The 22,911-nt window shown below is 39.7% G+C and overlaps 1 protein-coding gene across 4 annotated transcripts in view; it reads left to right on the plus strand.

The window, feature by feature from the left end:
* tmcc3 (transmembrane and coiled-coil domain family 3) overlaps window positions 1-22,094 on the plus strand; it is a 47,195-nt gene extending 25,101 nt beyond the window's left edge. For all 4 annotated transcript variants that reach the window (XM_037760701.1, XM_037760702.1, XM_037760703.1 and 1 more), the window contains 4 exons: window positions 14,519-14,689; window positions 15,373-16,154; window positions 18,071-18,206; window positions 19,366-22,094. In XM_037760701.1, the coding sequence (XP_037616629.1) occupies window positions 14,519-14,689; window positions 15,373-16,154; window positions 18,071-18,206; window positions 19,366-19,668 (1,392 nt within the window). In that variant the 3' untranslated portion in view covers window positions 19,669-22,094. The remainder of the gene's footprint in view (window positions 1-14,518; window positions 14,690-15,372; window positions 16,155-18,070; window positions 18,207-19,365) is intronic.
* The last annotated feature ends 817 nt before the right edge of the window (window positions 22,095-22,911 follow it).

The raw sequence follows: 22,911 nt of genomic DNA on the forward strand, positions 1-22,911 counted from the left end.
TGTGCATGTGTTTGTGATCGGGAGGAAAGAGGATGGGGGTGTGTGTTTCCTTCTCTGAGCTCCTGACAGTATTCCCTCCAGGCAGCAGTGTGTTTTTCTAAGATTCCCGTTCCTTTTCTTTAGATTCATGTCAATAAAGCTGAGGTTATTTTGCCTAAGGTCTAATTCCACTTTCTTGGAAAAGAAATGAAAGGAATTTGTTTATTTCTTAAAGAGCATTTGACCGCCACCAGTCAAGTCAGGTTTGTCGTTTTGGCTCATAAATGCGTCATGCAGAGACCGTCCTCACCAGGCCTCAGTGTTTGATCATTAGACACCCAGGAAAAGCCAATAATCTGATGCTCTGTTTACTTTCAGTTGCAGGTTTGTCTCGTAGGTTTTCCCTCCAGTATTTTTTCTGAATTCAGTCACCATAACTGTCTTCCAATTAGGGCTGAAACGATTAGTTGATGGACAGAAAATTAATCGGCAGCTGTTGTGTTGATCAATTTAGGCTTCCAATTAATGATTATATCCGATTATATTGATTAATCTTTGGGTTTTGAACTTTTGACAAAACAAGACATTTAAAGAAGTCACCCTGGGTTCTGGAGAATTGTGATTGGCTATTTATTTTAGTATTTTCTGACAATTATGATTCTAGGATTATTTGAAAAAATAACAGTTAGTTGCAGCTCCATAACTGCGGGCTGACACAACAAACACAAAACAAAGGGAGGAACAGGCTCTACTTTTTGCCTTTATATATTTAGTCTCTTGAAATCCTTCAGGCTGCTACCAGCCAGTAGCAGAACATTGAATTCACATAATAGGTGAGCACTCACAAAATGTTCTTGTTCTTTTTTCTATTTATTAAATCATTGGCACCAGGCTGGAAGCGTCTCTGTGTGATGGTCTGTTTCCAATGATTTAATGAAAAAAGAAAATGTAAGAGGAACATTTATGGTCACCTAAAATGTGAACAAAAGATTTCGTTATCCCTCACTGGCTATGACCGGTTTCTGTCCTGGGGGTTAACAGTAATTCCTTGTAGTAATGACGAACGGCTGCACACTGTCTTTAAACTACAATTTCTTTCACCAGACAAAGGTTCGACTGGGGTCGAAACGTCCATTTAATCATATTTGTGGTTTGGCTTAGAGACAATTCAGTCGATCGACAGAAAACTAAGCTGCTGTCCCACAAAATCAATTTGTATGTAATCCACATAATCATGAACTAGGAAGTATAAAGAGCAACAAACGCCACATGGAGGATGTCGGGGTGGACGGGTGGGTCAAAAACACGGCACTTTCACCCAGGACACCGGTGTTCGTAACCCGTGTGAGTCACGAAAGTTCCGTACCTAAGTTACGCCATTTCCACGATGTTTTCCTAAACCTAACCAAGTAGTTTCCTGTAAAGACGGGAAGTTTATTTAAAAAGACTGTGAGCATGTAAGAGCGGAAATTGAGGAATAACTTTTCTTAAGACCATACGGCCCGTTGTATGAGGATACGTTGAATTAAGCCATATTTTAAGCAAAAATATGAAACTTTAAAAAAATAATTTTCTTTTTTTTTTGTCTTATATGATAGTAAAATGAATATTTTGGATTGTCAAGAAAGTATAAGTCAAGACATAAACTTGGGATTTAGGAAATTGTGATTGACATTTTACACCATTTTCTGACATTTTAATTAGCAAACGATTAATTGAGAAAACAATCCTTAGTTGCAGCCCTATAGTTCCTTTTTGTTATCTCATAATAGAACCGGTGTCTGTTCACTCTCATTTTAAGAGATGTAATATGACACGTTCTTTAAATGATCATGGATATAGATAGATGGATAGAAATAGAGCGTGTAAATAGAGTAGAAGATGTTCCCAGTCTCGGGTGTTAATGGTTTTTGTCCTGAACAACACAACAACAACAGGTTAGAGCTTGCTTGTTGCTCTGTTTCTGTGGGATTCAGGGAACCAGTTTTTGCAGGAGTTTTATGGGCAGAACACACAGACAAGCCCCCCATCAGCACCACAAATCCCAGTGATAAGCTGAGCCGTGGCCTTTTGTTTGGCCGTTGAGAGCGAACAAAGTGGGAGGAGTGAATGTTGTTGAATGGGAGCTGACTGATGGTCTTCGCCTTCGACTCGCTTCAGTGGTTATTACGGCGAGGTGCTGGCCCTGCTCCACTCAATGGCGTCTGTTGTCAGGGCAACCGGTGGAATCTGAGTCGTATCCCGGGAATAAATGATGCTTAAAGGTATTAAAATGAGGAAAGTGATGTTAGCGTGAGAGGAGGACGGAGAGCAATCTGTGAAATGTGAATGATTTTCACATGTAGGTTCGCAGGTTTATCTCTTTCTCTCTGTGCTTTTGGATTACGGATTGAGTGGGCTAAACTGATACACCAGCAGTGATGCCGGGTGTGTGAGTAACACGGTGTGGATTAACCAACACACAAATACTCTGCCCATCAAAGAGATCCTGTGTTGGGCTACTAACACACACACATAGCTGTTTTTTCCCCATGTCATATCACATAACGCTGATTCATTGCCTATTATTACACTCTGTGAGCAGATGTATTAAGCCAGCTGTCCAAATTTGGTTTAACCCCTTATAGCATTTTATTTTGAAACCACTCAAACTCAACAGCTTCTGAATAATCATTACAACCTGCTATAGTGACAGATAGTCGATAGTCCGAAATATAAAAAAATGCAGATGCAGGGACACATGTATGAATGAATTCCCACATTAATATGGAAATATGTTTCTAATTGTTTCTAACATTTTGTTAGCCTTTAGCACGGTGCTGTCCTACAGGCGATTAATCAATTAGACAATTCTCATGGTTGGTAAATCGTTTATTAAGTTAAGTTTATTAATCATTTATTAAGCCAAAAAAAACTAATATTTGCTGGTTCCAGCTTCTAAAACCTTAAGATTTGCTGTTTTATATAATTGGTAATTGAATGTTTTGGGGGTTTTAGACTCAAGCGCCATGTGTGAGCCGCTCAAAGATGAGAGCCGAGAGCCCAAAACCCCCTAAAATTCAGTTTATTATCATGGAAGACAAATAATTATTCACCATTGACTGGCAGATTAATTTTCTGTCAATAGTATTTTATGATTTATTGTTTCAGCTCTAATGTAAATAAAAATCTACCCACACATACCTGCCAGTCACTGTTATGTAATTCAAAGCGAGTGTTTGCATAGTGTGTTGATAGAAGGATGCAGGGTCATTCAGACTGCGTGGACACATTTCAATGCTACTACAACGATAGCTCTGGTTTGTACTCGCGCCAACATTTCAGTGTACTCGGCTCTAGTCTGTACGTTAGTGTGTCAGTGTGAGTTTTAGGTGCAGATCAGAGCTGTTATGAATCAGGCGTCTAAAAATGGAGCGTTTCTAAATGGAGGTGTTGAATGGAGCTGAACTCTTTCCTCTGTTACATCTGGCATCTAAATACAGAATGGATGAGTGTGTCTGTATGAGCATGTTATAGTGCACACTTTACATTTAAAGAAATGGTTGCTTGGCTTCTCATTAAGTCTTGTATTCAGATTTGATGATTGAGCTTCAATTGAAAACATTTTCATTAATGTTTTTGTATTTTCTGAAGCTTTGATTAGGAGAATAAAAATAACTTATAAAAGACAAAAGCCTCATACTTAATATGGATCATAGACTATATGTTATTTATTAATGAACTGAACTGAACCTAAGGAATTGCCACCAACCATGTCATGTTAGTTTATTGAGAAGAACGCTAAATAATGCTCCAAAGCAGCGCTAAATTTTGTCGAGGAAAAACTGGCATGGCCATTTTCAAAGGGGTCCCTTGACCTCTGACCTCAAGATATGTGAATTAAAACTCTGAAATGAATAGAGTGAAAGCTGTATCTTTTTAAATAAAACAGATGTTCACAAACTGCTATTGTGATTTAAAATGGGCAAATGTTCCCTTGAAGGCCACAGTATAAACTCTGACCTTAACTTGTTTGAATACTCCGTCTTTTAAAGCTCTAATCCGATTCTGCTGCTCCACCTGTGGAGTTCAAACACTGACCTCGCCTCAGATGGGTTTTATCTCTTTCTCTTCTTCTGTCACTCTACATCTCCATCACTTCCCCTAACACGTCCTTTTAAATCTCTTTTACTATTTCTGTCTTTTTTTCCCTCAAGATTACAGCCTCATCTGTGTCCATCACTTTCTTTCTTTCACTCGCCGAGCATTTTAGAATGGGAGTGGAGTGAGGGTTTCTGGGTAATCTTTGCTCTGGAAAGCACCAGATTAAAATCTCAGATTACAAGAGGAGAGAGATTACAACTTTTTTTTTGCATGTGAGTGTGTAAAGCAGGTCATATACAAAGACACATGTGGTTCAGATTGTGTAGATAATATCCTCCCTTCCTCTAGCTTGTGTAGTACATGTTGTACTCATGTTTAAAGCTTCATGTGTGTGTGTTGTTTCTGTATATGTAGGTGCTGTATTATATGATGCACCCCAGATAATAAATGGATTGCCAACAGTTCATTGATTTTTAACTCGATATCCATTCAGACCTCTCTCTCTTTCTCGCTGCAGTGTGATTTATTGATTCTCTGTATTTCCTAGTTTCTCTGTGGGGTGTAGTTAACAGAGCATTGCAGTGGACTAAATCACCTCACAGTTTTCATCACACAAGAGTAATGCTCTTTTCTTTCTCCTGCTGAAAATGTACTCCAAAACAAAAAGTTTATTCAGTCACAGCGAGACACTACTGAGCTTAAATGATCCCTGAAATTGAAGGAAATGTTCCATATCAACATCTCCTCAAAATGAAATAAACTTCTCTAAATATAGCACTTTTATCATTAAATACCATTAGCATAATTCATTTAGAGACATTAGTTTAATTACTACCATTGGATAAGAGCAGATTACTGAAAAGATTGGCAGCCGCACACTGCGTTTAAACATTGTGTGCCATTCAGTCTGATTTCAAAAGCAAATCATGCGTGTTACTCTGCTTAGATAGTCCCAGCTTCATGCTTTAAAAGGCATTGTTGTGGTTATAAAAGGCTCTTGTTGACTCTTATCCTCCCTGAAGTGCTGGAGTTTGTGCAAATGTGGTTTGAACTTTTTGAAGCACAAAATGCAATCAAAGCACATTCAAGAACCACGGTTTTAGCACAGCCACAGGTAAATTGCTGTATAAGCTACTCTAAGCTATTTTAGTTTCCTTTTAGCAAAATGCTCTGAGTGAATTTGCCCCTGGTAAACACTTATGCAGTGTATACTGTATGTCTAGGGCTTTTATTGTAAAAGATAAGAATGGAAGGAGTGGATCTGGTCTGTGCTGCCTTTGTCAAGGCTGAAAGGAGAAATAAAGTTTGCCATCTTGATTCAGACTACAGAGCCACTATAGTATATGTATTGAATATGTCCGTTCCACACAACATGATTGGTTGATGCCTTTATTCGCGTTGCAAAAGCTCAGAAAAATCAACCTTGTTTCTTTTTCGCTGTGTGATATTTGCGTTCTGTGTGAAAGTACTCATGACAAAAACAAGAGTTCGAAAAAGTGTAGTGTCATGCAAAGTAATCCGACAAAAAAAACAACCCAATGTGTAAAGGCCTTTCAGTCCTGATTATGTATGTTTGTCCTAATGTACTAACCAATTTAGTCTATTGTTTGTTTGAGTGACTGTAGATTTTGTAGATCTTTATTCTAAGTATTTAGCCCTTGAAGAATACGCTGTTTTCACATTTTAGCTCGTATAACACCTTGACTGATTGAAGTCCCCTTCAAACATATTTCCTTCTGGTTTGCTCTGCTGCGTCAGTCTACACCGGCCATCTCTCCTCTGGGGACATCTTAACTGATCACAGTTTGAATTTGCAGCGAGTGTACAGGGGAATAAATGAGGAGTGGACGAGAGCAGGATATCTCAGTCAGTCTCTCATCCCTCCATCTGTGGTTTGTTAATGAGGCTCTGGGGGTTTTCCTAGGTCATCATGTGACACTCTCACACTGTATGGACACCTCAGCCTGTGAAACTACAGAGCTGCTAGAAGTTTGGTTGCTTTTCTTATCTTGTAGCACACACATTGCACACAGAAGTGTTTGAAAAGCGCTGAGAAAAATGCAAATTTCATAAAGTTATGTGATGTTTCAACTTTTGATGCTCCCTCCCAAATATTTCTGTTTTGAAATTTGGTATAAATCCTGTGGCAGTTTACTTTTTAATCCTCATTCTGAGTCACAACCTCTATTGTCAGGTTTATATATAGATAACACAAAAGTGACACACCTCTGGATTTAGGTGTCTGTTGTGGCGCTGTATATATCTATGAGGGAAACGTTATAAACTCAATTAAATTTCAGTAACAGAATCATTTCTGTATTGATTATCCTGACATTTATTTATTCACAAGCCATTTAAAAAAATCTGTCCACTATTATATATTTTTTTATTTAAATGCTGACACATGCACTTAAAAATCACTTTCCATTGATTCCCTATTGTCTTCATCACCGTCTCACTGATTTTCGGTGCATCTGTGATTAATACAGAGGTTAAGTGCGTAGATTCTTAGTACAGAAGTAGTTATGACATGTGATTAAAGTGCTATTGAATCAAATAAAGTGGCTGTAGAGGCAGGATTAAACACGATAGTGAGAGCAGTAATGAACTGAAAGAAGTGCTGTGGCGATTTGAATCACAATGTCGATGAATAACAAGGCTATTGAACACAGTGTGAAAGTGTTTGTAAATAATTATAGTCAATCAAAAGTAAAGTGTTGAAGGATCAATTAAATGTTACCAAGTGCAGCGCGGTCTGACATCACCTTTGTGTTTTCTTACTCAGCCTCTGGATGATGTTTTCAGCCGCCACGAGTTCAGTACATGTGTGGGTGTGAGCGGAGAGCAGCCTGTTATGACTTGAAAACATTTTTTCTGTCAGTGCAGTGACTAAGATATCAGACACACTGTTTACATCCCTTCAGCCCCACCTTTAGGTTTGGCCTCAGTGTGCACGTGGATTACTGCAGGTAGAACAAAGGTGATGTTGTCAACACAAAGCCAAGGCAGCACCATATATGGAGGCCTTTGGATCTGACAGTGTGTGGATCTCTCTATTTTGCTCTGGCTCTATTCCACAGTTATAATAATATATAATATAACATGTTTATGTATATAGCACTCATCAAAATCAGTGATTATCAAGGGCTTTACAAAAAGAATAATACATGATACGATTCCACAGAACGTCAATAAAGTATACTGAATTATCATATAGTCAGTCAGGTCTTTACAGTCTGTGTGCATACAACATCCTCCATCATTAGACACTCAGGTGGAAAAGCTTTACTGAGGAAAAAAGGTTTATTTTTGTCCCCCGTCAGAGGGTTTTATTGCGTTCAGCCCTTGTTGCAGTGCTGAAAATTGCCAAAACACTGTGTTTGTATTCTAGCCCGATCCCATTTTTCTGTCTGTTCTGTGACTGTTTGCTTTCCATTTATTCTCTGGGTAATTCTCCGTTGTATCTCTGGAGCCCCTTGGGGAGGTGGTGTGCTTGTCTGCCAGCTCCTCTTCCCCACAGGAGGCTCCTCTTCTCTGGCCACAGAGTCACGGCTGATCCTCCTCCAGGCAGGGGGCTCTCCAGTCCAGTTCACATGAACCAAATGTCTCATTTCACCTTGAACTGTCCTCTCTTTTTTATCATAGGTGAACTCTTTTTTATGTCTCCGTACGTGATTTGAATACAGTTGAAAAATGGGAACAGTTGAATGAACACATCAGGAGGATATCCCGTCACCAAAACCGAGCCAGTTCTCTTATATTTTTCTTTGTTCTGTCTTTCTTGGCACAAATTATTCCCTAACAATTTAAGTGTTGGACAACAGCAAATCAAATATTCATTAAGTGTTAAGACACTCAGGGGTTTCCTTTTGATTGCAGACTTGGAATATAGGGACTTCCTCTGCTTAATTAGTAAAAATCTGTTTTATTGAAGTTAACTGAGGAGATGAGAGAAGTTATGAGCCCTCAAATTGTTTAGTAGCCCACAAAGTGCACACAATAATCTTCATGATGAATAGCTCTGTTAAGGATCCTGTATCTCTAATCTGTTTCATTTGTTTTCCATGCAAATTGTCTGAAAAAAGTCTGAAAAATATCTGAAAAAATGTCAGAAAAAAGGTGGAAGAAAGGCAGAAAAAAGTCTGAAAAATGCCATTTAAAAAAGTCTGAAAAATGTCCAAAAAAAGGCAGAAGAAAGGCAAAAGAAAAGTTCCAAAAAATCAGAAAAATGCACCCACTTTTGAGTTTCCAGTCTGTACAAAATAATCTTTTACTTTTTAGCATTTCAGAGTTGATTTGTGCCTCACAGGTTGAATGGATTTGAATTCATTTGCAGGTGCACTGGTTTGTGTAACGTGCACCATGTTCTGTGGCAGCATGATGCATTAGTGTTGGTGTACAAGCTTTTTCTCTGAAGCCCCTCAGGAAGTACAGTCATCAATTACCAGGGATACTCATCTGTGTTATTCTCCAGTCTGTTGGAACAGAGTGGCCTTGGCAAACGCAATGGGGTTTGCTGGATTAAGCCCTTCAAAACTTCAGTTAATCTAAATTGCGGTCTGACTACATCTCCATATTTGTCCAAAGAGCTGCTGTTCTGTTAGGTAAGAAAGCGATAATGGTGGAGGAGGAGAACTGATACCAAAGGAAACAAAGCAGAGCATCCGTTTTTAGCAAATCTAGCGATGTAGTCATAGGGATGTTAGTCAGCTGGTCATCAACTTTGGTCCAAACTGAAATATCTTAACAATTGAATGGATTGCCATGGAATTTGGTACTAACATCCACGGTGCCCAGAGGATGAATCCTATTAACTTTGGTGATTATCTGACTTTTCCTCTAGCGCCACCACCAGGTCAACATTTTCTTTTTTTTAATTTGTCAAATACTTTGGCTTATGAATAAATACCTGCAAAACAAATGACATTGTCTTTGTGTTTAGTGCTAATTAGTGAAAGTTAGCATGCTTACACCAAACAAAGATGATGACCATTATACCTGCTAAACATCAGGATGTCAACTTTGTTATTGTTAGCATTCCTGATGTAAGCATTGAGCTCAAAGCACTACTGCGCCTAAGTACAGCCTCACAGAGCCATTAGCATGTTTTTGTGTAAAATATAGCACGTTTTGTTCATTTCACTGCTTCTCTAATGTACCATAATACATGTGGATTGTTGCCATGGTTACTTTGCAGCTATGTCATATGTTATGAAACTATATGCATGGCTTTCTAGATTATCAATACGTTCTTTTAGCTGCATGCCCTCAATCTCCATCAATGTATGAGGCAGTTACATCATGTCATCTCTCTATGGAGAGCCAGCTTCCTGTTATTGGATTAATAAGTCTGGTTTTAAACATCTCCTCCACTAAATCTCTTGATCTCCCAATCCCATTATTTCCTACCCAACAGTCAAACACACACCAGTTTAATTCAGCTGATGCTAATCTGGTGTGCTGGTTCAGACTGTGAGTGGCTCCATGCTGGTTTAGAGCCGACTAATAGATGACTAATGTGGTATAATCTCTGTTACGTTCACTCATTTGTCACAGAGGAGACCAATAAAGAATCATGTACACCAAATACATTAGTGGCTTTTACATATTTTGCTTTACATTCATTCTTGTCTCTCTGATACAAATACAAAATTAATTCATGTGTTTATTTATTTATGTAATAAATATAAATCGATTCATCTTTTGGTCTGTATATTGTCCAGAAATAATCTTATACAATTAACAGTTAAAAAAAACAGGAAGGCTAATTTTCACTCTTTGAAAGCTGGAACCAGCAAATGTTTGGCACTTTGCTTAAAATTAGGGCTGTCAAATTTAATGCGATAATAACACATTGTCATCATATGAAACTAGAAAACCTGAGGAATCCATTTCTACCAACCATATCATATTAGCTCGTAGAATAAGGAGGCTCTATTCCATACAGCCTTTTACCAGACCTTACAGCCACAATTGTCTACACACATATAGGAGTATGGTGTCTTTATTTCTTGTGAACAGCCTTGACTTGATAGATTAGTGTTGGGGATCGATTTGATCATTCGTCCCTGGCGGACAGATGCTGATTGGTTTTTGACAGAATAGTTGAGTCACCTCTTCGTTTTGGCAGAATGACACTGATTAGCTGTAGGGGAGGATTGCACCGCTCATGAGGGACGACGTGTATCTGACTCGTGCCTACCTCTGGCTCATGTTAGTGGAAAATAAATTGATGGATTGGCGGCAGGAATAAAGAGCTTCTGACTCTCTCCTGGGAGCAACTAAAGAAAGGCTTCCCTTGGCAATTTCCTGTGTGTTTGTGCCAGGCTGTCGTCTCCCCATGGCAAGGTCTCTACTCCCAGCTCCCATCAATGAGGCGCTCAGATGAGCTGGCTTAGTGGGAGTTGGAGTAGCACTTGCTGGCCCACTCTCTCTCTCTCTCTCTTTTCCACGTACAGTACACACCGCAAGCTTCCTCTCCAGTCTCTAATCTTAGATTTGGAATATAGAAAGCCAATGCAAATCACACACCACCAACGCAGAGACACACACTATAGCTGCCTCATCTTTCATGCTTTACATGCATTTGCGAGTTTTTGCCTTCAAGTGATAATTACTTTCATTATCAGTTAATCTGTAGGTTATTTTTAGCCACACTAGTCGAAACAACGAGGTCAGTCAGTCCATCACTTTGGTCCAGACTGAAATATCTCAACATCTACCAGATAGATTGGCACGAAATGTTGTACAGACGTTCACGGTTCCCAAACTATCATCAATTTAATGATCCCCTGACCTTTCCTTTAGCGCCAAGATGAGGTTCATATGTGTGGTTTAGAGTGAAATGTCTCGACAACTATATGATGGATTGTCATGAAATTTGGTACATGCCCCCTTTAGGATGAATTGTAATAACTGTGGTGATGACGTGACTATTCATAGTGTCATCATCAACATTTGTAATTTGTCCGACGATGACAAACCAGAGGTTCTCAAACTTTTTGGGGACAGGGACCCCTTACAGGGGAGAACATTTTCCAAGTACCCTCGTAACACCGATTAAGCATACACTTACTACATTGTGTACTCTTAGATGCCGTTGGAACTATTTCTATTCTAAAATCTCTCAATTTAAATACTTCTGTTTCACAGTGATAAAGAGAAAAAACGATTACCAAAGCAGTCGTCCATTAATTTAGCTGATCTACAAATTAATGAATCTACTAATCCTTTCAGAAATAGTTTACAGTATTTATATATTTGTGTGGTTGTTTGTGAAAGGATCGTTGTTCCTTGACAGAACTGAGCAGCAGTAGAGCACGTCAGATTTTGTCATAGATAGATGTCTTTGATATGCATCAAAGCTTCCAGACCAGATTTGTATCCAGGAAGCTGCAGATGTTATGTAAATCAACCAACTAAACCTCAAGGACATTACATCTTTTGGCCAGCTTTTTCACTTGTTAGCTGTCTGCTGTAGAAAAATCTAATTTACAACATTTTTGCAGGAAGTTAATGGCCAGTAGTTCCCTCCAAGGAAAATTAGTTCATGTTTCACTTTTAAGAGATTCTGCATTCACATCCATTTTTTATATTTCTTGGAGACAAGTTGAATATATGAATATCTCCTTTCCCAGTGGACATATGCCCCGGTGCGTGTTGTTTGTGTGTTTTGGCTGTGTGTCCAGCCATCTGTATAATAATCTAAATGGCCTCGGTGCAGACCGGGGTCATAGGACGAGTTGTGACCTCAGAGATATATGGTGCCTCTGTGTGTTCACATGTTAATAATTTTCCATTCTAAACACCCTCAGACCCACTTTCCAGTACATGTCCAGTACGTGTGGGGACTGCTGAATGTGAGGCTGACAGCAACATGTTTATACTTGAATCTGCTGCAACCAGCTGATTTATGACCAGGCTGTTTGTGTGTGAAGGAGGACGAGCAAACAAATGTTTGGTTTGTGCAAATGAAAGCGTGATCTGATCACAAATGTAAAATATTCAAGGTTGTGTGCTGCAGTAGGAAGATGATACACAGTTTCTTCTTTCATTGCCATAGACTCACAGTGTGTTCATACACTAATCATCAGGCTGCAGCCAATTTTAATTATTAAATCATCTATTCATTACTTTCCACATTAACCTTTTACCACCCACTGGTCCAGCCACAGGATGCTAGAACTTTGGATGCTAGCACTATGAAAAGTCACATTAATATTAACATGTAGTAAATGTATCGCCAGAGATTATGGTATTAATATATATTGTTATATAAATGGATTTAAATTAAGGGAATTTTAGGAGCATCTTTCCATCTGAAACCACATTTAGATCATCATGTAGGGAGCATAACGGCCTCTCCTGAACGGTTAAGTGAACAAAATAATTAAGAGAGATTAAATGTCAAACAGCTCAAATTTAATTATTTTTTTTGGTGGTTAGTAAATAATTTTCTAGGGGATTAGTACTGGTGTCGAATCGATTAAAAGTCTAAATTCTCTGATTACAGCTTCTTAAATGTGAATATTTTCTGGTTTCTTTACTCCTCTATGACAGTAAACTGAATATCTTTGAGTTGTGGACAAAACAAGACATTTGAGGACGTCATCTTGGGCTTTGGGAAACACTCATCCACATTTTTCACCATTTTCTGATATTTTATAGAGCAAACAACTAATCAATTAAACGAGAAATTATTGACAGATTAATCAATGAAATGAATCGTTAGTTGCAGCCCTAAAAACCTTAAGATTATGGTGTCTCAAAGGCTCAATGGCCTCATCCTCACAGCTATGAATAGTTAAAATCTTATCAGAAGCTACCACAGTCTGACCAGCAGTTAAAAAAATCCTCAAATTCTTTATTCCTCTGTTTTATAAAAAAGAGGAAACCAAGCACTTCTTCCATTTGTGAAGCTACAAACAGCAAATGTTGTGTATTTTTACTTAATGTTGATTGTATCAGTGTTTATTTAGAGCCCAGGTTTGTTCTGGCTGCGTTTCTGTCCGTCTGGTTGGACCGATGGATGTGTTATGTGTGATGTTCTGAGGGTGTTCGCCATCTGTACTCAGGAGTAGCAAGACAGTTTAATTCAGAACGAAGCATTTACATGAATGACTTTTTACGTTAATAAAAAAAAAAGATGCTAAGTTAGTAACTGTTTGATATTATAGGACTATTATTCACTGCTAGGGTTGCTGACTCTGCAGGATGCATCACAAAGCCACAGGACACAATTAAAATGTCATGTATTCTGCTCGTCTGTGCATAAAGAAAAAGACAATAAGAATAAAAGAAACGCCCTCAGGGTTTGTCAGCAGTTTGCTCGTGTGTGTGTGTTTTAGAGCTTAGTCTGTGCGCTTTGCTGCCGTGGCAACAAGAGTTACCACATACTAATATTTTAGGTTGCCTTATGTAATCGTCTGCCTTTGTCAATAGTGGATTTTCAGAACAAGAGGCGCTGGAGGCTGCTTGTTTTGAGCCTCAGGCTCCACAGTGCTCCACTAACTGACCATTGTGCAGATTTACGGTCCCATCAGCTGCCTTTTTCCTCCTCTTTCCCTCCAGTCTAAACACAAGAAGTCTCTCAAGACCATGCACTCAATACTCTGTTGATCCTCTTTCTTAGCTTTGCTTTTATCTCATGTCTTTCTTGCCTGGAGACGAGGCAGAAAGAAGCTTTTCTGCGAGGCCACATAAACATACCTGATGTTTTATATCAATGTCACAAGATTGTGCAGTTTTTTAAGTGCGTAGCTTAGCCTGAAAGTCTATACAGACAGCAGCAGCACCCTGTAAAACATGCCACATTTATTTTTATGTAACATATCGGCCTGTCATATCGGAGGAAATGTTAATTTCTGGCCGATGCCGATTTTTCATTTTAAAGCCTTTACCTGCTATAACATGACAATATCATCGTGCATCCCAAATATCTGGGGGGTAATATCAGTTTGGAGCCTCTGTGTTGTTGTTTTTGCAGGAGGCACCTCTCAAATACTAGTCTCAACAGCAGTCATTATTATCATAGGTGTACCTATTTGTGAAGGTAATACATCTCCAAGGCCATAATAATAATAATGACAGTGTCAGATGTTGTCTGGCTTTTCTTTTTTCAAGCTATTGTGATAATAGCTCCACTCCAGATAACACTGGAGCTGACTCCATTAGACAGAAAAATACTTGTTTCAGTCATTTTGTAAGCAAAAATTGTCGCCATTCTCTCGTTAAAGGTTCTCAAATGAGGGTATATGCTGTTTTTCTTCGTCTTATCACTGTGAACTGAGTATTTGGGGATATTAAACTATTAGTCGAACAAAACAAGACATTTCAAGACGTCACCTTGTGCTCTGGAAAGATGGGATGGGCATTTTTTTTCACAATTCTTAAATATATTTTATAGATTTTAGAGTTGCAGTCCTAATATCAGTCTCATTCTTTTGTGTGTTCATAGGCGGAGCGCAGCGCTTGCGATGCCAACATCCTCAGCATCCCGGTGCCCATGCGCCGCGGTGGCTCCGAGTCCAACCTGGACGTGGTGGACAGCGTTGGGATCGATGGAGTGGGCCTGGATTTCACCAAGGGAGCGCTGGGTATCGACAGCCTGCAGCAGAAGATCCTCAAGGTCAGAGGAGACTTCAGTCACCTGCTCTGTGGTCTCGTTGTGGGTTTACTGTGTTTGACTTGCAGATCGGTGTGTGTGAGACACGTGGGAACAAACTGAATGAAATACCTCCTTAGCTCAGCTCTTTATCCAATAATGAGCTAATTAGATTTCAGCTATGATACTACAGATACCAGTTAAAAAAGCTATTGAATTAATTGGTTTAATCAACTAGAAATAGCACTCCACAACATCCTCTGATTCATTCTCATCATAGTCCTTTTTGTCTCAGCTTTCATTGGTAGAAAAGTGTCTCAGAGTGGAATTATTTCCACCATATGGACATTAGGCTTCAGTGCAATTTAATTTGATTACTCTCAGTTGATTTAGTGGTTTATCTTAATTTTTGAAAGTATTTTTGGGCCGAAACCTAATGAAGAGATTATTAACCTTTTCCACTCCACCCCTCTTTTTCATAGACCTGTTTTTGTCTTTTTTAAGGGGGTACAGAGGGTCTTTAAGGGGAGATAGCAGGTCAACAGTAGGTCAAATAAAAAAAAAAATAGGTCTCAATACAATGAAATGGCTACTATGGGGACTAACATCATCACACATGAATACAGTTGGGCTCATTGGATCCACAAGAGTCTCAGCTTTACAGTGATACTCAATTGATGTAATTCTTTAATTAATTCTGTCTTTAGGTGACGGAGCAGATTAAGGTGGAGCAGACGGCTCGGGACCAGAACGTCGCAGAGTACTTGAAGCTGGTGAACAACGCCGACAAGCAGCAGGTGTCACGAATACGCCAGGTGTTTGAGAAGAAGAACCAGAAGTCGGCGCACACCATCGCTCGGCTGCAGAGGAAGCTGGAGCAGTACCACCGCCGTGTGAAGGACGGCGAGGCCAACGGGAAACAAGGCCACAAGGATGGCAACAGCAAGGAGTCTGGCACCCACAGTAAAGAGGGAAGCCTGCGGGACGTGAGCGCCACCGGGCGGCACCCGGCGTTGGATAAAGTGAAGACAATCGGGCCTGGTGTGTCGCTATCGCCACCGTTCTTCTTCAACAAGTCGCGGGAGTTCGCCAACCTCATCAGGAACAAGTTTGGCAGCGCCGACAACATCGCCCACCTCAAGAGCTCCATGGAGTCAGGGTCAGGGCTGCAGGTGGACAGCGCGTCGAGGGGTCTGAGCGGGAGCGCCACCACAGTAGCCAAGGCGAGTAAGTACCAGAGCGACGACGAGTGCTCCACGGGAACGTCTGTGTCTGCCGACTCGAACGGGAACCTGGGCGGTGGCTCGGGGGCGGGGTCTGGAGGTCCGGGGAGATCTGACTCCAACGGGCGTCTGGGGGAGGTGCTGGACATGGTGCGGGAGATCAGGGAGGCTCAGTCACAGCTGGCCGAGGACATGGAGACTCTGAACACGCAGTTCAAACGAGACTACAGCTACTTTTCTCAGATGATGCAGGAGGAGAGATACAGGTAAGAATGTAACCAGTCACCATGGCGATACCGGTGCCATATTATACCCACACAGGACACACAAATACTGTAACAGTCTGTTAAAATACACAAAGTAGAGTTCATAAAGAAGTAGGTCAAGCAGCACTCTGTTAGATTATAAACACATGAATGTTTCAGGCTTTGCCCTCGTCAGTGTGTGATGAACAACAGGAGTCTTTATAGTATAAAGTACAGTACAGCACCACATTTAACCCCATCCAAGAAATATTTATATACTGTATATACAAAACTGATTCAATAGGGAAAAAACTAGTTCATGAAAGATAAATAGAAAATATATTTGTGCATAAATTGAATAAAATATTCAGGGTAAACGGTCATTAGTAGCCAGACCATATTATTTGTAATGTAGTTAAATAAAAGGGGACCAAATGAAGACCAGGTGTCTGAAATAAGTGACTCCAACTCAACCCATCAATTAGGGCCATCACAATCTTTACCAACACTAATTATAAATGTAATATGTGTAATATGTCATAGAAACACAGTAGAGCCCAGATTTACACACCAACTATGTCTAACTAGGTTTAAAAAGTACTTGAGTGTTTTTTTTATTTGCACTTCTATATAGTTGGGGTCAAGATACAAAAACACTTGATCCACCAGTTCCCATAATGCAGCTTGATGGTGTCTTTCACGCAGTGTTAATTTCGTTAACAAAAATGATGACTAAATATGTTCGTCAACTACCTTTTCTCCATGACGTCATCAAACACTAACAGGGACTATATCAACAAGCAATATTGTTCATCAGTTATATTTTTATATTTCTCTTCTCTGTTTTGTTTATTATTATTTTATTTTATTTCATTTTTTTATTTTAATCTATTTTGTCGTATGTTATGTAACTATAGATTCTTAAAATGCAAAAAAAAAAAAAAAAATGCAATATTGTTGATGAAAAAAGATGAGGCTAAAATGTAGTTTAAAAAATAAAAACTACCGAAATCTCTCTTTATTTTCGTTGACAAATAAGAGGAGACACAATATTATGACTGGGTTTTTTTTGTTGTTGTTTTTCAATGCAGCAGTTTTATACACCAGCAGCACACAATGAGCACAGTCTGGAGGACTCTGAGTAACCCACTGGCTTAAATTAAAGTTAACAATGACAACAACAGGGCTTGGAGGAAAGAAATGAGGTGATGTTTTGGCTGAAATGTTCAGTATAATCTGATGACTAAAACAGTTTTCATTGACTAAAATAAGACTCAGATTTGTGCCACTATACTATAATCTAGATCAGTGAATCCTACCTTGGGGGACAGGAGGAAGATAAATCTGAGGGTTTCAGGAAGATTAAAGAGACAAGAAAAAAAAACTATATGTATTTGGTCTTCTTTCTTGCAAATTACTGAATATTTTACCTCTAAAAGTCCTTAAAATGAAACCGTCCCAGAAGGAAAAATGACTCTTTGGTTGAGCGGCTCATAATGCATGGCCACACTAGTGTGAAGTCTCACAGGTACACTACTTCATTTTAAGATGTCACAAGCCAAAATGCCTCTCCAACATATCAAAACAAATATTTCTTCTGCTGCAGGTGCGTCAATAATCCCCACCCTGCACTCCTAACTGGGAGTGACACATTGTGTTTGTACATCTGTTGAACTCTAAAGCTCTTTTGACAGTTATTATAAGCTTTTGTAGACTAAAAATAGTCGGCCGAGCTTCCACACAAACCTCCAGACTGTTGCTAAGTCAACCAAGGACAAATGTTTTCAGCAGCTTAGTTGCAGTAGTGGTTAAACTGCCGTACTGTACTCGCCCACACATACACTCAATTATGCATCGTTTTCTCCCCCCCCTTCCCCCCCCACCCTCTCTCTTCTTGGCCTCCACCTCTTCTGCATGTGTGTGTGTATGTGTGTCAGGTATGAGCGGTTGGAGGACCAGTTAAATGACCTGACGGAGCTCCACCAGCATGAGACCAGTAACCTGAAGCAGGAACTGGCCAGTATTGAGGAGAAGGTGGCCTACCAGGCCTACGAGAGGGCCAGGGACATACAGGTAATGTATAAGAACGAGTTATATAATATATAATACACCACAGACTCATATTGAACATATATTTGAACAAGGACAGCGCTGGAATTTCTCTGTTTTGAGTAAAAAGACATTTGACTCCAGTACTGAACTGATTATTTGATTTAATGACGGACAGAAAGTGATAATCTATTTATTGTTCGCCCAAGTAGTTCACCCAAAAACATTATAAATTGTCTATAGTTCTTACTCCCTAGGCGCTTTCTATGGTCCCAAAAAGGCATTAAATGACAGCATATCAGTGCAAACTAGGGTTTGCCCAACAACCGGCGATCGCCGCTATATTAAAAAGAGTCACGGTGAAGGTTACATGATCCATATTTCTACTGTCTGGTACCACTGATTCATTCTACATAGATCTCAGAAGTGGCAGAGAAAACATTTGAGTGGTAGGGGAGGAAAAAACTTTAATTTCATTCAGACACTGCCTTATAGCATTGGTTTTAAATCCTAAGTAATAAATAGGCGCTTTTGATTTTCGCTTTGACACCAAATCCTCCGCCATCGTCTTGTCTGTCGACTCTCTCTCTCGTCCCGTGTGTGAAATCTGACACCTGCCGTCCAAAGCGGACACTTTCACTTTCAGTTTGCAGCGGCTGTCGTTCGACTTTGTATTGATAACACGGCGCTGATGCGCCAAAATGAACTAAATGGGTTTTATTTCTGTAAAAAAAAGCGAAACGACGGTGTGGGCGTTGGGCAAATTATGTAATCAGTGTATCCCCGAGCACCACGTATCACGACTACTGTGGCAAGCCTAACTTAAAACTGATGATCCTTAAATAACTTGAAGGGTATAATTAAAAGACATTTTCTAATTGTTTGTACAATTCCCATTATTTTGTTTTCTTGTATAATTTTGGGCACTTGTCTTTTTTAATAAGAAGACACCTGAGTCACCGAGATGCCTCCAGCGTCCTCCATTCATTTCTTCTGTGATCCACAACTCCCGCTCATTTCTAATGCAGCTGATATCAATTTATATCTAATCTAGTTTCACTGCCCTTCCCCTATGACTCACTGCTCTCCAGTATTTCCCTGATTTTAACCACAGTGTATATTTTGTGTGTGGGTGTATTTGTGTATTGTGTGTGTGTGTGTGTGTGTGTGTGTGTGTGTGCAGGAGGTGCTGGAGTCGTGCCAGACTCGTGTGTCTAAGCTGGAGCTCCAGCAGCAGCAGCAACAAACGGTTCAGGTGGAAAACACTGACGCCAAGGTGCTGCTGGGGAAATGCATCAACATCATGCTCGCCATCGTCACCGTGATCCTGGTGTGCGTTTCCACGGCGGCCAAGTTCACCGCCCCGCTGCTGCGTAGCCGCCTCCACCTGGCGCTCACCTGCGTGGGCGTGTCCGTGTTAGCGCTGCTGTGGAAGAACTGGGAACATTTGCAGTGCGCTTTGGAGCGACTGCTCCTCCCGCACTGATCTGGGGAGGAGACCAGAAAACTTAACCACAGACCCCCGTGGGTCCAGGTCTCCGTGAGGTGCGTCGTCATGGCAACACAAAAACTGGGGGAGGAGTTTACATGTAGCCTTATACCAGCCCTAGTTCCCCATTGATTTTAGGCTCCACGGTGACTTTGCATGTGTAAATGGGGTTGACACAAAGCCTTTCCCAGAATGCACCTCCACTGTAATTCCAACACACAGATGTAAGCTGATATAACTGTGACAAAGATCGACAACGTGCTGTCTACAAGGCTGAAGGTGCAAAACGCATGAACTTTGCACAACGCTGACATAAAAGTGCATCACTACAGTCACTTAAAGATGAACCAGCCTCATCTGGTCATCAGAAGATTCTGTATCGCAGCAACAACAGACACTAATATCTAAATATAGAGGATTTCATTGGTGCGTGGAAATACAGCGATTATTTCCTGTCCTTTTAAAGGGAAGTGTATCTGTTATAGCACCACCTCACACCTCTAAACAAACACTCGCTGGCTGCGTGTGGCCAGTCGAGCAGTCTTGAACACCAGCCAGCTGTGACAATACAAAGACACATCACACCTGAAGGTTGATTTGTACTGTGTACTGAACTGTATTTATGTCATGTTTTTTTCTTGTCAGTGTCTCATTCAAAAGGACATTTTTTTTTTAAAAACTGTTGTTTTAAACTGTGGGTGTGTTTGTCTGAGTGTACGCCTGCTCGTGTGTGTCTACACTGTGTTTCACATTTTGTGAAATTAGAGAAGTTCGCTTTCTCGGAGAGAGTTTGGTGAGAAGATCAACACCACTCAAAATGAAACTAGAGCCAGGAGAGGATTAGCTTACCGTGAAGAATGGAGGCGGTGGAAACAGCTAGCCTGGCTCTATCTGAAGGTTACAAAATCCACCTACCAGCTCCTGTAAAGCTCACTAATCAACACATTTGATATTGTTTAATCTGCTCAAAAAAACATAATGTAAATACAACAATTTGTGCTTTTATGTGGGTTATGTGCGGATGGATAGAAGCATTAACTTTCTGTCACCTGTTGTTTTTACACAATCAAAAAATGTTAAATGGTGAGTTTTTGAGGTGCTCGTAGGCTTGTTATTTTAGCTTAGCATAAAGACTGGAAACGGAAACTGGAAAACTAACTTCTAACTGAAGTTAGTATAGCCAACTTCCCCCTGTTTCCAGTCTTTATGCTAAGCAAAGCTAACTGGCTGCTGACTGTATCTTCATATTTACTGTATGGACATATTGATCTTCTCATCTAACTCTGCAAAGAAAGCTCATATTTCCCAAAATGTCCAACTATTCCTTTTTAAAGGAAAGCTTTGAAACTGCCTCCTGTCTTGTTGATTTGATGCTTTTGGGTTTTTTTCGTCATGTAGAAATCTGTTTTATGTTTTTCGAATTGCTTTACTCAGCTCCAAAGACTGCAGCTTTAGCATCGACCAGCTATCTAGCATGTAAACTGTGAGGAAGGCCGACACGATTAGAGAAAAGCTCTTTTTTTTTTTTATTGAACTGCCTTTTTTTACAGAACAAATTGATTTTTGTGTGAAGTCTGTGATGTTGTGCTACGTTCAAGTCCTGTGGGAGTAACAACAGCAACACGGTTCAAAGCCCTGACTTTAAAGGATTCCCTCCTGTTGAAACTTGTTTTTTAAGCCACGTAGTGATTCCTGTTACTACATTACAATTACTCATAATAATTCCTGTCAGCCTTTTCACTTGACAGCTGGGAAGTGACTCATTTGAGATGAAACTAGCACACAAAGTCCTGCCCTGCCATCATATATTAAGACTTATGAATTGGAGGATGAAGGTGGTTTTACTTGAAATAAGTATGTCTGTTCTTGCACTAAAATATTGAAATGTCAGTAGCCTAGAAAAAAAATCCCAAACAGGAAAACTTCCAGAAGTGGTAATATCAACACCTTATTTTTCCCACGTGACATGAATGCAGCATTACAGAAAGGACAGAGGAAACTGAACAATGTAGCTCCGTGCTCCCTAACCCTGTATTATCACTGTGATGATGAGGGGGATGAAATGGGACTGATGCCTTTTCAATGCAGCTTATTTTCTTTGTATTCTGTTTGCATCCCTTCAAAAGCCAAATATGGAGATTTTTAAGGCACAAAGGCCTTTCCAAGTGACACGGAAAATACTATTTTTTATCTTTTTTTGTTTTCTTAGCATCATTCTTTGATGTTTTTTTCTCCATATTGGCTCAAAAAACTATTTTGCTCTTCAGGAGAGACGTGCACCTCCTCTCCAAAAGCTGTATTTGTAACTCCATAATTCCATATTTTCACATTTCTGTCTCCTAAATGTGCATTAGTTTCTGGTTATGGGTTTCCATAACGTTATTTTTTTTTCAAAGAGAAAATAAATCTTTGTTTTTCCAAGATTGTTCCAGATTTTCTGTTTCCTATCGGCTCCTTTTTTATATTCCTAACACCTCATCCATTATACATGAGCCATCAGACTGTGTGATGTGAGGACAGATCAAACCACTCTGCAAGCATCATAAGGAATTCATACATAAAACGGGTGTAAATCACTTGAACACCAGCTGCACAGTGTGGAGAGAGAAACCACAAAGTATGTTCTTTCTAGTATTTGAAAGAATATGTTAGATGTATTTTTATTTTTCACAAGTCAGAATGTCAGTTAAAACCACATATTACATTTACAGTTGCAAATACTTTTGCAACATGAAAAATAGTAATAATTTAATTTTTACCTGTACTTATATTAGTAGGATAAATCATAAATAATAAGCTAGACCACAGAAATGTAATTTTTTTCCCTCACATTGTTCGTTCATATTGTAGCTCCCATAAAGAAATACCTCCCAATGAGAAGATCGATAGGCTACCACTAAACGAGAGTGGTATCAAACTTCTCATCTAACTCTCAGCAAGAAAATTAATTCACATATTTCCCAAAATGTCGAGCTATTCATTTAAACAACATGTCCTACTTGTGGACATTTTACAGCAGGCGTGATAGAGATAAGGATCAGACAGATTAAGTTGTTGACTGTCATTGAAAAACAAATCAGTGTGTAACGATGGATGGTGACAAGCAACAGTGGTCGTGATTGTCAGATGTGGTTAGTGTGAAGAGTTCAATGTTGTGCAGCGACTAAAACTTCTTCAAGGACGTGGAATTAATTTCTAAATGCCCCTGTTGTCAACTTTTTTGGACTGGAGGAGAAAAGT

The sequence above is a fragment of the Sebastes umbrosus genome, chromosome 23 (assembly GCF_015220745.1).
Source record: "Sebastes umbrosus isolate fSebUmb1 chromosome 23, fSebUmb1.pri, whole genome shotgun sequence".
NCBI lineage: Eukaryota > Metazoa > Chordata > Actinopteri > Perciformes > Sebastidae > Sebastes > Sebastes umbrosus.